The sequence below is a fragment of the Quercus robur genome, chromosome 8 (genome assembly GCF_932294415.1).
Source record: "Quercus robur chromosome 8, dhQueRobu3.1, whole genome shotgun sequence".
In the NCBI taxonomy this organism is placed as follows: domain Eukaryota; kingdom Viridiplantae; phylum Streptophyta; class Magnoliopsida; order Fagales; family Fagaceae; genus Quercus; species Quercus robur.
Genome location: NC_065541.1, coordinates 56,745,740 through 56,758,560, shown reverse-complemented (window position 1 = coordinate 56,758,560; position 12,821 = coordinate 56,745,740). Strand labels below are relative to the sequence as shown.

The 12,821-nt window shown below is 36.6% G+C and overlaps 2 protein-coding genes across 2 annotated transcripts; one reads left to right on the top strand and one right to left on the bottom strand.

The window, feature by feature from the left end:
* Positions 1–3,554: 3,554 nt before the first annotated feature.
* LOC126697198 (U11/U12 small nuclear ribonucleoprotein 31 kDa protein) lies at positions 3,555–6,375 on the top strand. The gene is made up of 2 exons (XM_050394082.1): positions 3,555–4,471; positions 5,933–6,375. Exon 1 carries the CDS (start codon positions 3,621–3,623, stop codon positions 4,431–4,433), a length of 813 nt encoding a protein of 270 aa, XP_050250039.1. The 5' UTR covers positions 3,555–3,620; the 3' UTR covers positions 4,434–4,471; positions 5,933–6,375.
* A 316-nt stretch (positions 6,376–6,691) lies between these two features.
* LOC126697199 (uncharacterized) lies at positions 6,692–11,300 on the bottom strand. The gene is made up of 8 exons (XM_050394084.1): positions 11,003–11,300; positions 10,163–10,236; positions 9,723–9,764; positions 8,887–8,928; positions 8,527–8,610; positions 7,894–7,981; positions 7,105–7,202; positions 6,692–7,019 (listed from the first exon to the last, which is right to left on the bottom strand). Exons 1-8 carry the CDS (start codon positions 11,190–11,192, stop codon positions 6,993–6,995), a joined length of 645 nt encoding a protein of 214 aa, XP_050250041.1. The 5' UTR covers positions 11,193–11,300; the 3' UTR covers positions 6,692–6,992.
* Positions 11,301–12,821: the final 1,521 nt, after the last annotated feature.

Below are 12,821 nucleotides of genomic sequence, written 5' to 3'. Positions count from 1 at the left end.
CAACCATCTAATTGGCTTTATTCCGTGCCAAATTTGCTTGTAATTCAGCATTTAGTAACCCTGTATTTAGGTGGGATTGTTGTAAGGGTAGTGAGTGAGATAGTGTGAAGATTGCTCAAGAGTGTGCAAGAAAACAGAGAGTCGCGGCTGGGACTCGCGACTGGACTCGCGGCTTCAACCCGCCAGAATCTGCACACGTGCCAAGCATGCTGGAAGATGAACAGTCATGCTAGCTGGAGCACTACAGGACAAAACAGGACAACTGGCCATACGGTTAACTCGCGACTGGAACTCGCGACTTAGTCAAGCCGCGAGGTCAAGCCGCGAGCCACCCCTGTTTTGGAAAAACCTGACGTTTCGCATTCCACTCCTCTTCAGTATAAATACCCTTTTAACCCACGATTGAAAGAGAGCTTCCAGAGAGAATTTTGAGAGAGAAACCCTAAAGAAAAACCAGATTGTTTTACCCACAATCTCTACCTTAGAGTCTCATCAAAATCCCTCACTCTCTTCCTCTCCATTGTCAAATCCTTGAGAGGCCTTTATACCAAACCTGGTTCTCACCATTATCATCTCTGTGAGACAGTCGTTTGGAGTTCTGGGAAGCAGTTAGGAAGGAGCCAATCTTTATTGGTTGATGCTACGGTGAAGTAGCGGAATCCGGAAAGCTAGAAAAGAAAAAGGTTCGGCGCAACCTCGTTGGAGTAAGAAGCTTGGAGGGCTTAGGTGCATTGGGTAGATTAGGCTTGGAGGGTCTATTGCTGTCCTTGTATCCCAACTGTATTTTCTAGTGGATTGATTACCGCTTGGAGGGCGGCGGAGAGGTTTTTCGCCGAGGTCTTCGGTTTCCTCTTCGATAACATATCTGGTGTTATCGCTGTGTTTGCATCTTCCTTCCTCTCTATCTCTGCCTTTACATTTATCTGCTGTGGTTTATTTTGTTGTGGCTTAGATAGTTGTTTAATCAATACAATGTTATAGCATATGTTAAGTTTCCGCACACTATTGTTTAACATATTGCGTGTGTTGATTAAATTGGTTTTTGGGGGTCTAAACGTTCAAAAGTGTTTTTGTACACGTTTTTGAACTTTCAGTTACAAGTAAAAGAATCTTAGTACCTTATACCAACCTACAGTTTAACCCTTACCCCAATACCCAATTGGATTTGTTTTGTAGTGACAATCTCTCATTGTAATGCACGGCTCCCAGTACGTGACTAACCAATTGCGTGGATCCTAGTACGCGACTTCAATCACCAACTAGAGAAGGTTGTTGGCTACAAAGTTCTTCAATTCATCACACAATGAAGATCAAGAAGTTTCTTGGTTACAAAACTCTACGGTGTACAAACACAGCAGCTTCTTCACAAGAAAGATGAACTAGGGCAAATTTTGTTTCCGGTCACAATTTGCTTGAACAAACTTTGCTCAATATTTGTGCAACTTGTGTTACCTTTGACGGCTCTTAAAATAATCCTTTTATATGTCTAGAGTTGTGAGAAAAGAAAGCCCAAATATACAATCACGGATTGGAGTCAAAACAGAACTGAAACTCTGTTTTTCATAAACCTCGATAGATACCTATCTATCGAGTTAGCTGTTGAGCTTTAATGACAGGCACTTTTTAGACTTGAATCTTAGACGGACTTGCATGATTTTAACACTTGAACTTGAAATAAGGTTTCTTGAAGCATTAAACACATCCTAGATTTATTCAATTACAAGTAAAGTGCGTTTTGTCAAAAGATTAGTCAATTACATAAAATAGTGACATATGTTCTTAACAAGTGAATCACATATGTCCTAATAATATCCAATCCACAACAACTTTTGCATTTAACTCTATCTCCAGTGCTTGAACCCCAAGTGAGGAACTTAGTCTAAGACCATCACAAAGAGCCCATAGTTTAGCCTCAAAACTAGTAGTGATGCCAAGAGCTTTGGCAAAACTTGATACCCAATTACCATTATGATCACTGCCACTAGCTAGCCCGGGGTTATCTAAAGCCGAACCATCAGTATTCAACTTAATCCGGTTTATATCAGGTTTATTCCATCTAACCTGTATTGGGAACCTGCCACTTGTATGCTTCACCTTCCCAGCAGAGAAGGAAAACTCCACTGCCATGTTTCTGATTTCCTCCACTGCAAGTGTACTTGAGTCACCTGGTTCGAATATTCATCTATTGCAAAATAACCAAAGCTTCCAAATGCAAAAACCAAAGAAATAGCTCCAAGTAATATTGTGATTGCCATAATTCGTATTATCACACAAGTTCTTCCACAACCCAAAGCCCAGGTCTGCACTAAAGAACCTGTTATCACGCCTATTAGTATCAGCTTGACACCACAACCTCCTCACTGCATCACAATCCCTTAGAAGATGTAAACTAGTTTAATCAATTGTTGGAGCAAGGAACTCTACTGTCCTTTTGATATGTTAATAAAATTATTAGGGATTGTTATAGGGTGGGGTAAGGTTGGTAAAACCAGCACATGGTGAAAGCGAGGTAAGTTAGGAATGGGGCAAGATAGAGGTAATTTACTTTTCTTAATAATATGACTCCATTATTGTTAAGATAGAGATGAAATTGAAAATGGAAGGGCGACTGTGAGAGTTTTGAAAGAGAATGAGAGACAAATATTTGGGGATTACAAATAGAAAAAGTTTGATTATAAACTTAATTGTAACCAAGGACTACAACTTCACCAAATATCTTTTTATCGGATGTGAATTTTGATAAATTCACATTTGAATAATATTTTCTTCTTATACCCTCCATATGTGCAAACTTATAGAAGATCAAAGAACGATATCTAAATTGTCAATCAAATATTTAAATTTTAAATTTTGTAGTATAAAATTATGTGCAAAAAAATAGGTTTACGGAGATTGAATAATAAAAAATATATGATTGATACAAAATTTGACACGCATGTTAAGATCTTAAAAGAACATGCAATCTAAGATTTTCAAAATATAGGCATATTAAGTTGTAGCCATTATTTGTCCATAATAATTTTTTTTTTTTTTTTATAAAAAAAACTAAGATATGCATATATATGATGAAATTTCAAGATAATTTTGCCAAATAACATAGTTTTATAAAAATTGTAAGAAAAATATCATGTCAAACTTATTTAATTATATAGTACTTTTTAGAACTCGAATAAAGTGAAATAAACTCAAGTTCCAAGTATTATGTTTAAGGGAAATGTTAACCAATACCTTAAGGGCATTGGTTTAAGAGCTATTTTTAGAAACATTTTATTGAGAGAATAATAAAACAATAAATATTATTGGCAATTTTTTATATTTCTCATGAAAGTGGTATCAAAACTTTTTTATTATAGTTTATTAATAATTGCTCTAAAAGCATCCGTTAACAAATCCATTTAATCAAATGGCCATGTGAGCCCATAATGCTTGCTTGAGACTTGAGTTTCGCTTGAGACTTTCAAGAGTTTGATCGGAAGTGTCTCACTTAAAATTTTCTTAAATTGTGCTATACGGGCGAAAAAAAAAAAAAAAAAAAAAAAAAAAGCCAGAAATTTCATATATAAAAAAAAAAAATTAAAACAAATAGTGGCAAAGAGAACAGTCGAGAGAGAAAAGGCACCATGGTGCGGAAGAAGCAAACCGATAGCAGCGACGATGAAGACGACACCTTCTATTACCGCTACCCTTCTTCCTCTTCTTCAAACCCAGCATCTACCACAACCTCAAAACCCCAACAAAACCCCAACGCCAACGATAACAGAGCCGCCAAAACCAAAGGTGGGTCTAAAGGGCTAGCCCCATCAAAATCAACGCTCTACGTATCAAACCTAGACTACACCCTCACCAACTCCGACCTCCACACTTTCTTCTCCACCTTCGGCAAAATCGCCCGCGTCACCGTCCTCAAAGACCGCGTCACCCGCCAAAGCCGCGGCGTCGCTTTCGTCCAGTTCGTCTCCCAGGACCACGCTCTCTCCGCCGCGCGTCAAATGCACGGGAAGATCCTCAATGGACGAACCATCTCGGCTTCCATTGCCGCCGACAATGGGCGAGCTCCTGAGTTTATTCGGAAGCGCGTGTACAAGGATAAGTCTCGGTGTTATGAGTGTGGGGACGATGGGCACCTTTCCTATGAGTGTCCTAAGAATCAGCTGGGTCCTAGGGAGCGACCTGTTCCCAAAAAGCCACGTGGCGGTGGCGGTGGCGGTGGCGGTGGTGGGTTTCGGATTGGAGATCGTGGTTATGATGATGATGAGGAGGAGGAGGAGGAGGAAGAGGTGGTGGGATTGGAGGATGATAATTGGGCGTCGGTGGTGGACGGTGGGGCTAACCAGCGGTTGTTGACTGATGGGGTTGTTGAGGTTGAGGAGAAGAAGAGGAAGAAAGTTAAGAAAGCTAGCTACTTCAGCGATGAGAGTGAAGAGGATGAGTGAAAAAAACCAAATTTTGTTGTGTTGGGTATGCTTTAAATGTAAGTTTAATCGAACCTCACTGGTTTATTTGATGTGTTTTAATTGTTTGTACTTTGTTTGAACCTTTCCATTGGAAATACCAAGAGATGCCAATTGAAAATACGTGGTTTAGATGGTAGTGGATGTCAAGTTAGGGGGTTTGTTAGTTTTGATTTTTATCATTGACATATTTGGATGTGCCTGAATTGTGAAGATAAGATCAGTTTTGGTTAATTTTGCAGAGGGTGGTTCTTTGATTGATGGGATTATTGTATGTAGAGCTATATATGATTGTGTTGGGAAACCATAACATGAGATTGGGGGACATGGTTGAAAGTTTCTGTACTGTTCTCTTAGTTGTCTAGACATTGGAGGTAGTGGGGTTTATTCTTTGTAAACTTGGGGTTACAGGAAGTTTGTAGGTATCAATGATTAATGGTTTTGTTGAGCAGCCATGTTACTTGGATGAATTTGTTTGCATAGATTTTATAAATGAAGGTGTGTCTCCTATCTTATGGATTGCTGTTTCAAGTATTGCTTTGCCTCAATCGACTGGTCATCGTGAAATACCATTAACTCTTTGTGTATTAGCAATATATCTACAAGTGATTCATTAAAACATAAGCTTTTCCCTGTTCCTTCTTTTCTAGCCTTTGTAGAAAAAGAGGTTGAGTAAAGTTGTTAGGGAGTTCTCTTTCTCTGGGTTATATGCATTCATTTTAATTTGGTTTAGATGTGTTTGTTTCGTTAGGGCTTTCATATGTAGTTTGCAAAGAGACGATATATTTGTTTTCAGAGGCCTGAATAAAAAACCAAGCTACCTGAGCCTGGGCCTAATTTGCTTGCTCAAATGTTTTGTTATTTGGATAAGTTTGATGCTTGTTTTGGTTTATTCCTTGAAATTTATGAACCAACTTTGTGTATGATAAATATGGTGACCTGGATGTTACTGCTTGCTCAAATGGCTAGGTTTGGGGAAATATATGATTTAGAGTCTACAATAGGGGATACTGGGTTTAGGTTTGTTGATTGATTAGGATAAACTCAAGAATGACTGAACTTGAGTTGTTTTGAATTAACCACTTTTTCAAAACAAAAAAGAACATGGTAGTAGTAGTAGTAGTTAGTTATCTTTATGAGTGGTCCTTTGCTTTGGGTCTCACAGATAGCAACTCTATTAATTCTTTCATAGATTTGATGCATATGTAGATAGTTTTTCGTTTCTAATTCTTTAGGCTACTTCGTGACTATTTTCACTAGGTAGTCTTGTTTCAATAAAATTAATTTTGCCTATCTAAAAATAATATGTTTGGATGGGGAGTATAGGAGAAGATAAGATATTATGTATTGACAATAGGTTGTATGGCTAAATACAGAGGAAGTTATCAGATAAAACATTGGTAATAATTAGTACACTTATGCTGCTAATATCAGGATTACTCGGATATTGGGGCTAACCAAACCAACTCTCTCTTTTGCAGGAGACATAATGCTGCATGCTGCTCATCATATTCTCCCAGCAAGGTTGCTTAAGACTGCTCTGAATTCTCACCAGAGCACATTTGTGGTTGCTGTAGCAAGGACCAGTGTAGTTGAATATTGATGCTCTGGCTTAAATTATTTTGGATCATCTCAATTTTTTGGTTCTCTTTCTATGATGATGTAGGTGGTCCTCGCTCAGTCTGAAGTTCTTCTGAGCAGTATGTAATTTAATAGACTCTTGTCATACTGTGTAAAAGAAATAAAGAAGCACAAGTTCTAGTGATTAGGGTTATTGTTCTTTTCCTTTTTTTCCTTTGGTATCGAGGCCTGTAGGATAGTATAATTCATGTCCTAGAGCAGTGGTCACGGTGGACATAGAGATGTGTATTCAAATTACATTGTACGCAAATGAATGCAGGAATTCTATCAACCTTTACAATAACCGCTTGTCTACTGACTAGCTTGTACCTTTTGGCTGGTACCTACATTCATAGTGCTGACCTAGTGAAAAAGTTAAAGAAATTGTTAATTAACACATTTCATATCTTGTTATTGGATGGTGGCTTTGATTGGGGAAGACATCCATGTTCCACAGGTTTTGTGACTATTGATGGAATAGGAATTAGAAAGACAGGAGCACTTTACAAGCAAAACTACCATGTGAACGATAAAACATTGGATGTTTCAAATTTATATATATATATCTCATGATGATTGAGCAATTTTATGTAACATATTTGGATCATCAAGCCAAAAACAATGTAAAGACAAGGTATCCATTTCAGCTTCTAGAGTTGCTTGAATTTTACACGTGCATTGGTGTCAACATCATAAGAGGCGTCAGATATCATTGTCAACATCATAAGAAGATTAGGATATCATTTGAAGTTTTAATGACGTACAAAGCTTCATATTTACTTATATGCTCTTTTCCTGCTATAGAACATAAGATACGTTTTTCTAACTGAAAACTAGATGATCTTTTGCCACAACACTATATAAAACAATCGAGCTCATGAAGAAAAGTGATACTCTTGCAGACATCTGATTTGGATATGCCTATGTCGAACTGGGTTGCTTTGCAGTCTGCATGAAAATAAAAGTATAGCATCGGTAACAAGATGAGATGATTCCATAGAAACTCACATAGATATCAAGGAAAAATCTTTACCAGCATTTCATGGTCCCCCATAATCTCTTCTATCAACTCCTGGAGCGGCTTATCAGCACTATTGGGAACAAGTGCCGCAAATACGGCTGGTTCTAGTCCTGTATAAAAGGACAGTTTCAAATGTAATACATAGATGGAAGCTAGCACAAGATATATTTATCAGGATATATTTATCAGGAACTGTATAATTGATTAAAAGAAGGAACACTGGAAATATGGTTTATCGCCATTAACTGTAACGATACTTGATAGACACAAGGGGTCACCCATTGAGAAGACCAAAGAGTCCACTTCCCTGAGCCAAATTAGGGTTTAGGAGGAAGGGGCATGTATGTGTATAAATATAAATATACTGCAAAATGAAGTTTTGCATTTGGGTTTGGGGCATCCCTGTACAAGAAAACCACATGAAGAAATTGCTATGACTCTACAAGTTCACCCATATGAATTAAATGCATATACATATTCGTCAATTTTTTTTTTTTTTAAATGCATGTACATATGGTGGAGATAGATCTCTGTTCCACATATATACCCAGGCCATAATGCTGGTACTTGGTAACAAGTTCCAGATTTCAACATCCTTTTGTATCGATGCGTCTGACATTCTTTCCGTTTTAATGTGATTTATTCCTTCATATTAAAGTATTGAGATTAGAGTTTCTGGAACTTCAAAATTTTCAGGAAGCCCCTCTGGTTGAGTCAAAATTCTCAATTATGACTTGACTACCATTCAAAGCGAAATGTGAAGTTTACTAGCTTCATCTGGGGTAAGGAAAGTTCCAATACCAGTTTCTGGAAAGGCATCAATCAACACCATCATCTCCTCTCCACTTAGACCAGATAAGAAGCAGATCCGTGGCAGTGACTTGGCTACCTGCGGAAGAAAATACACTGGTTACATGCATACAAGTATGAATACAAGTTGAAATTTAACAAGTTTTATAATCTGAGATGATCCTTCATTTTATTAGAACCTAAAGCACTGCCTTCTCTGGGAAGTATTGGCTTCCGATCAATAGGTGAAATGCTTTGACTGCATTATTATTTGGTTGGTTCACATAATGTTGAGAAGAGAAGTTTTTGGCATTTGATGCTATGAAAAATATTAAAAACAAGTATGTAGTAGTTTACATTTTCCATCCCAGTAAATAACAAAATTCAACAAATTGAGTAAAGAGATATTTATTTAGATACTAAGATGACTTTCCCTTTGTAAGAGTTCTAAGAGAAAAGATGTACTCGTTCGATGGTATAACAACAAGATATATTGAATCAAATGCTATTAAAACATGATTGGATTATTCAGCTTCCACTGAAACATGTTGGTGGCAAGATACGATAGGCAGGACATAGGTAAAAAATTGGCCATAATAGAATTATCAACAGGAAAAAAGTGAGTAGCAAGTTGAAGAAATCAACCTTTACTGCTTCCAAATGGGGCTGCCTTGTATTCATTGCTTCCCAAAGGGGACGAGTAATCATGTCTTCAGTACAAAAAATAATCTACAATAGTGAGCATCAAGTTTAATATAGAGATTAGGAGCACATTTAGACAAAATCACGTAAGTCTTAAGCATGGGGTTATGGTACTCAATATCTTCCAGAGTTGCATAAAGTGAAAATTTCAAAATAATTAAGTCAAGAGCAGGATATCAATGGAAAACGTATAGAAAAAAGAAACAAATGATTTTTACGATTTTCAGGTTTACCCCCTATCCGGAAAAAGTTCTCCATCAAGCTCATATAAAGTGAACACAAATATATGGTATAACTAAATACCTCAAGGAATTCACCATCCAACTCTTTCAAAAGCTGTTGTATCTGCATGAGGAAAACAAAAAAAGAATTGTAGGGTGGGATAGAACCAATTTCTTGGGCATTAATATAAAAAAAAGTCCTACAAAGAGGCAAGTAGCCAAGCACAGTATGCTTCCTTAAATGAAGATTCATCTCAAAGCTGCACGGAAGTCATTCCTAAGGCTTACAAATTCAAATTCAGGCACCATATCTTCACATTGACAATTTTCCTATCCCCCCCTTAAAAAAAATCATACTGGTTCACCATTTGATATTATTATCTTAGAAATAGACCTCGAGTTATACGATCATAATGATACATGCTAACCTGACCACTAAAGAGTGACAAAACTCTCTTTTAAAAAAAATATATATATATATATATATATATATTTAAATAATCAGTCAGAATACCATTATAAATACTATGAGAATAAACAAAAGATCCTGGATGCGGCACTTCTTACTATATATGGTGAGCAGAAATGGTGTTCAAAGATTTGGTTGAGACAGAAAAGAACGCTTAAGTTAAACGTTGAACCTTATAACCTTCAAACAGAGGTGCAAAATAACACCCCCCCCCCCCCCCCCCCAACACACACACAACAAATTTCAACATGTCATTTGAGTCAAAGCTTATTGGACACAATATGCATGAATTTTAATATGAAAAAATATATATTTTGTAGCAAACAACAGTATTACATTGATTTACGCTTATTATTGTACAAAAGCATTTCCTAGAGCCTATTCAAATATTCACCTAATGTATAGAATAGTGGCAGAGATGGCAAATGATATGAAAAACAAAAGATTACCTTCATGGCCTCTTCCACTTCAAAGCCCAATAACAATAAAGCCTGCAAGTTTGAATCATCAACTTCAGTAGGATTTAGAATATGATCCCATCTATTTAGTTATTTTAATAACCACTTTTAGGAAAATGTTTATGATTTCCCAGGCAACAAGTTATGGTTGTGGTTATAACTTATAAGTATACATGATCCAAAAATAAGAGTAACTACTTTCTTTAAGGTACTGTAAATTCTAAACTGAACAACTAAATATAGAAAAAGATTTAAAGCTAAAAATATCTTTCTGTTTCAGAAACTTGTATCTTAGAGCTGATACATACAGCAAAACCACATAGTATATACGATTGTCTAAAAGTATTACTAATAAGAGCATGAGCAATCTTTGTCATCACATAGGAGGAAGTAAGAATTTTACAATTGGAATGTAACTAACCAGAACTTACAGGTGGACCATATCTGGGATCCTCAGCATTCAAAGGTACAAACTTTGAGTCTTCAATTAAATCACCAGGAATTCCTGTAAGATGAAGATAATAATCCAAAAAAAAGGTAGCATTAAATTTCAAAGAATATAAGAATATAAATAATGATTATGAGAATGAGCGAGTGTATCTCAAAAATGTGTTTATGAATAAGTTTCGATTTAGAAATAAAGATGCCAACTTTCCAACAACCAATTCCTCTTCTTGTCTCTACTGAATTTTCAATTATTGCCTGCCCACTGGGAAGAAATGGTAGCAGCATCAAGAAGATAAGATTGTTCAAATAAGTCAAATTCATTCTCTAATGCAAATGACTCCAAAAGAAACAAACAAAATTGCATTCAAATAATTCCTTCTACCCCTTAACCTTCCTACATTGTTTCACTTATACAACCATAGTCCCTGCTCCCAAATCCTCCAAACACTACATTATAAATTACCAATTTCCCCAAAGCCTAAGCTGTTAGGAAATGATGAGTTTAATCATTTAGCTATTATTCTAACACTCCCTTTCACATGTAAACTCAGGACCATCTGCTCCATACTATGATAAATTTCCAATTGTTCCAACAGCATAAAGCATTAAGAAAGGGTGAATTTGATCATTTAACCATTATTATAACGCTACATATTCAACTTCAATTGGTTCAACTTTGCAAACAATCAAGAAAATGCAAAATTTAACATTATTAAAAGGCTAAAAGCTTAACCACTAAAGTTTAACACATACCCATCTCCCAAAATACCCTCCTGAGTGAAAATAAAGACAAGAAATGAAGAAACTGAAAAGGATAAGCTCACCTTCAGAAGAAGATGCTTGCGGTTGTGGGAAATGCTTGAGCTTCAGCTGATGGGTGTTGTTTGGGGATAAATATGAAACAGTTGAAGTATGTGAAGGTGAAGCTACAAAATGGTTTATGGAGACCGAAGGGGCCCATAGCGTTCGAGAGTACAGAGAATGGTTTGGTAAAAACCCAAGCATGGACGCCATGATGAGACTATGAGTCTGAGACTCTACCTTTTTCTTTATCCGGAGGCAGCTAAACGAACTCGTACATTGTTTTTTGTTTTACTTGTCGATGAGCTTCTTGTTGTTAACTTGCTATGTTAGGGAAACGGCTCGCCGTATTGATAAATAGTGGGTGACAGATAAAGCATTGTCGTACTCGTATAACAATTAACAAATGAGTTTTTTTTTTTTTTTTGAGGGGGAATTAACAAATGAGTTAATAACATATAAAGATATTTGAGAGGGACCAAAAACAATCACTTGGCAAACTTCAGAAATCAATGGTCTATTTTAATCTATTTTTTAAATTTCCTTCGGATAATAGAAAAAAAAAAGATTAAAGTTGAAATATTTTAAAAGATAAAGATAATTTAATATGTTAAACACAAGGTAAATATTGAAAACTAAGTTTATGTTTAGTTTTAGCATCACACAAAACTCAAACGAAGTTAGGAGAGGTATGACTTGTTGAGACAAGTCATGAGAGTGGATCCCACTTGTTTACATAAATTTACAAAAATGCCATTGAAACTCATAACTCATCACCTAAAAATAATGAAAACTCGTTTTCAGTTTCCATAACTCAAACTCAGTTTTTTGAGTATTGAATTATGGAAATTGAGTTACAGAAACTAACCCAAACAAACTAAAATAGGGTGGGGTTCATGAAATCTGAGAATTGAGTTATAAAAAGTGAGAATTGGGGACGGAAACTTGCAAACCAAACATAGCAATGTCTAATTTCATTTATATGATTGAATGTTGTTGATGCCCATTTTTTGAATCTGTACCCAAAAGCCCATATGGAGGAAAGCCCAATGAAAAGCAAGGCCCAAAGACCCACCAAGAAGACCATAGAGCAAGAAAGGTCCAAAGAAAGAAGTGCAAGGGAAAGCGATCTACAGCAAAATGCAGATCTACAGCAGATTACAAATTTGTAGCAGAATACAGATCTGCCGCAGAATACAGTTCTTCAGCAAAATGGTTTTGACAGATCAAGGCAAATTGGGCCCAAGACCTTTTTGATCTAGTTAACATTATTTGGCCTACAAAGGCCCAAATCCTTTTGTATAAAAGATAGGTGTGAAAACATAAAAAGAAATAAGGAACGACAGGAAGTGTCAATAGCAGGAATTGCGTGAAGGAAAGAAAAGCCAAACTAAAGGAAATAAATGAGTAGTGATGCAGCAAATGTATTATGAGCAGAGGCAGTGGCCGGGCAACCAATGGGTTGGTGGGCAGTACTGAAGGAATGCTCACAACAAGCGAAAAATAGTTGGTAAAACCCTAGGGGTAAAAGGGAGAAATCTCATTGAATCAATTCGCTATAAAAGGAAGAGGTAGCCATGGATGAAAGCGGGAAGCACCTAAGGGGAGGAACCCATGGTAAGAGAGCAGTAAGAACCTACGGAAGGCACTTAGAGAGAGAGAGGCACCTAGGGAGAGGGGGATTCAAAAGGGAAAATACCCAAGGGAGAAAAACAACTCATGACAAGAGAGTAGTAAGCAACTAAGAGTAAAAAGAACGGAGAGAAATAAAGAAAGAAAGTGGTAAAAAGAAGAGAGAAAATACGGCAGAAATAGGGGCATGCATCAATAGATCATCCTTTC

Coding starts and splice junctions, on each gene's coding strand:
- LOC126697198 (XM_050394082.1), top strand. CDS start 3,621: ATGGTGCGGAAGAAGCAAACCGATAGCAGCGACGATGAAGACGACACC.
- LOC126697199 (XM_050394084.1), bottom strand. CDS start 11,192: ATGGCGTCCATGCTTGGGTTTTTACCAAACCATTCTCTGTACTCTCGA. Junction 10,237..11,002: donor GCAAGCATCTTCTTCTGAAG/GTGAGCTTATCC, acceptor TTCATCTTACAG/GAATTCCTGGTGATTTAATT. Junction 7,203..7,893: donor TGATGCCTTTCCAGAAACTG/GTATTGGAACTT, acceptor CCTTTTATACAG/GACTAGAACCAGCCGTATTT.